Source organism: Dipodomys merriami, unplaced genomic scaffold (assembly GCF_024711535.1).
Source record: "Dipodomys merriami isolate MVZ:Mamm:240054 unplaced genomic scaffold, mDipMer1.0.p SCAF_129, whole genome shotgun sequence".
Taxonomy (NCBI): Eukaryota; Metazoa; Chordata; class Mammalia; order Rodentia; family Heteromyidae; genus Dipodomys; species Dipodomys merriami.
In genome coordinates, this window is record NW_027202593.1 from 2,168,926 (window position 1) to 2,172,158 (window position 3,233).

The 3,233-nt window shown below is 49.3% G+C and overlaps 1 protein-coding gene across 1 annotated transcript; it reads left to right on the forward strand.

The window, feature by feature from the left end:
• Positions 1-1,808: 1,808 nt before the first annotated feature.
• LOC138824449 (olfactory receptor 8D4-like) lies at positions 1,809-2,744 on the forward strand. Its single transcript, XM_070018326.1, has one exon. The coding sequence runs from the start codon at positions 1,809-1,811 to the stop codon at positions 2,742-2,744; it is 936 nt and encodes a 311-aa protein (XP_069874427.1).
• The last annotated feature ends 489 nt before the right edge of the window (positions 2,745-3,233 follow it).

The following is a 3,233-nucleotide window of genomic DNA, read 5'->3' on the forward strand; positions in this document are numbered from 1 at the left end:
ATTCTAACCTTTTGCTGTCTGAGCGTACAGCACTAGCTGTTGGGCCCGAGTGAGTCTTCAGAGTGTGGCTAGTTCAGCTGGAGCTGCTGTCAATATAAAATACAGCATGCGTGTCAGGACCGGCCTCTTCTGCAAAACATTGCAAAATACCTCATTATAATTCTTCTATTGTGTACACGTTGAAGTGGTATTTTGAATATAAATTAAATAAAACATATTATTAAAATTAATTCCATCTGTTTTTAATTTTTTAAATTAGGCTCATAGAACATTTTATGTTGTTTACTTTTGTTAACATGTATTGTCCCAAAGGGATTACATGATGATATTTCTGTGTGTGTGTGTGTGTGTGTGTTTGTGTGTAATTTTAAAAGTCTGTCACAGTGTTTAAAAATAACCTGCTTTAAAATGGCTAAAAATACATTGGCTCTGAATCAAGGCTGAATCAATGTAGTAGAAAAGTTTGACTAAGGGGCTGGGAAGGTGGCTCAATGGTAGAGCACTTGCCTTGCATGCTTGAGGCCCTGGGTTCAATTCCTCAGCACCACATAAGAAAAAAGCCAGAAGTGGCGCTGTGGCTCAAGTGGTAGAGTGCTAGCCTTGAGCTGAAGAGCTGAGGGACAGCGCCCAGGCCCAGAGTTCAGGCCCCACGACCAGACCCCCCCCCCCCAAAAAAAAAAAAGAAAAGAAAAGTTTGACTAAAAAAGTTTTGGCCTTAGTCTAGTTGCATATCCTTTAGTATCTGGTTAAATAGACACGGCTTATTACTGCTCTGTGCGAGTGTGTGCATATATACACACGTGTGTGCATGTATATGTGTGTGGGTGCTCATGGGCGTGTATGTATGTATGCACTGGGGCTTGAACTTAGGATCTCAGCTCTTGTTCAGCTTTTTTATTCAAGGCTGGTGTGCTCCATTTGAGCCACATCTCTACTTCTAGCTTTTTGTTGTTTAATAGGAGATAAGAGTCTCTCAGATTTGTCTGCCTTGGCTGGCTTCATATGGAGATTCTCAGTTCTCAGCCTTCTGAGTAGCTAGGGTATTACAGGTGTGGGCCCCTCACAGCGGCTACTAGTGCTCATTTTTATGTCTTAAGTCAAGCTTTTTATAACATTTCTATCTAAAACACAACACAATGTGTTGTTACAAGCTATTTGACATACACAACACCTGTGGTATCTCTGAATTCAGAGATAGTTAACAAAATGCTGGAATATAAAACTTGTACAACTCCTACCCTTGATCCAGGAAGGCTTTTGCTGAGAGCATTTTCCAAGTCAGGCCTTGCATGAACCTGGAATGCTTTCTGGTCCCGAGAAAGAGGGTCAGGGGAGGAAACAAGCAAGAAGGAAGACGATTTCACATCGAGGGGAGAATAACCGAAAACGACCCCTCCAACTAGCGTGCAGGACTCTGGTTGAAATGCCGGAGCCGGCATTGTGTGCTTTGCCACGTGGCTGGGGCCGTGGCTCAGAGCAGCGAGGTCCGATGGGCATCTGCCACCCGCTGCCCCGGACGCGGCGGTGGGAGGATCTCCATTCAAAGCCTTCTCTGGGCGAAGTGAGAATCTACCTAAAAAAGAAAGCAACAAGGGCTCGGGGTGTGATAGGACTACTGGTGATACACGGTGATAGACTACTGGTGGCGCTGGCTTGCCTAGCCAGCCCTGGGTCCTGAGTTCAAATCTCCAGTAACACTCAGTATTTTTCTGGCTGGAATGCCTGGTCCTGGGGAACTGGGGGCAAGCTGGAAGTCCACCCGTCTAACCCGACTCTTCCTTTCTGCTCCGTAGATTTCGTGGGGGAGCATGGGTGTACACAATCACTCCGTGGTGACTGAGTTTCTCCTTTTGGGACTCACGGAGCAGCCCGAGCTCCAGCGGCCCCTCTTCTGCCTGTTCTTCGGGGTTTACGCCGTCACCGTGGTGGGAAACCTGGGCTTGATGGCCATTATCAAGTGCAGCCCTCAGCTCCACACGCCCATGTACTGCTTCCTCGGCGCCCTGTCCTTCATCGACCTCTGCTACTCCTCGGCCGTCACCCCCGGGATGCTGGCGGGGTTTCTAGGCAGGGGCAGGACGATCTCGTATTCGGGATGCATGGCTCAGCTCTTCTTCTTCTGCCTGTTTGTCATCTCCGAGTGCTACATGCTGGCGGCCATGGCCTACGATCGCTACGCGGCCATCTGCCACCCCCTGCGCTACGGCGCCATCATGTCCCCCCGCCTCTGCTTTCTGCTGGTGGCTGCCGTCTTCTCCGTGGGCCTCGTCGACGCGGCGATTCACGGAGGCTGTATCCTAAGGCTGTCTTTCTGCAGCTCAAACACCATTAGGCATTATTTCTGTGACATCGTCCCCCTGATAAAGCTCTCCTGCTCCAGCACGGCCGTGGACGAACTTCTGATCTTTGTCATCGGTGGGTTTAACATGGGAGCCACCAGCCTGACCATCGGCACATCCTACGCCTTGATCCTCGCCAGCATCCTGCGCATCCATTCCCAAGAGGGCAGGGCCAAAGCCTTCAGCACCTGCAGCTCCCACCTGACCGCCGTGCTCGTCTTCTACGGGTCTCTCATGTCTATGTACCTCAAGCCTGCGTCCAGCACCTCCGCCCTCCAGGAGAAGGTGGCCTCCGTCTTCTACACCACGGTGATCCCCATGCTCAACCCCCTCATCTACAGCCTGAGGAACCAGGACGTGAAAAAGGCCCTGGTGAAACTTACGCGATGCCAGGTGTCTTCGTAATGGGTGGCTCTGTGTGAGGATCTGTTAGCACAGTCGTGAGCGTGCTGGTCGGCGGGTGATTTTTTATGGAGCCCAGATACTATATTCAATTTAGGGATGTGTGTGTTCAGGTTGCTGAACAGACGCCCACGCGAGATCTGTGTGCTAGGATGCAACGCGTGCGGAAGCGTGGAGGGTAGCATGTATTCAAAATGTAATGTTTCATTTCACTGCTGCGATTGAACACTGATCCTTGGCACTTAGTTTCCTGAATCCCAGCCCCAAAGGAGTAAAGCCTAACTTTGGTGTGTGGCATAGTCATACGAGGAAAAGACAAGCACACACGCATGACTTTCTAAAGAACATTTCTCTTACGGAAACCTGTGTAAGAAATTCGAGACAGTGTGAGGAGGCCCCTTCAAAAATGTTTCTAATAAACGTGGAAGACGTTTTTACACTGTGTAATGTTAAAGGACTTATTGAAGGGTGGTGTTCTGTTAAAGCAGAATT

Bases quoted from the DNA above. Each gene is read 5' to 3' on its own strand.
- LOC138824449 (XM_070018326.1), top strand. From the start codon at position 1,809: ATGGGTGTACACAATCACTCCGTGGTGACTGAGTTTCTCCTTTTGGGA.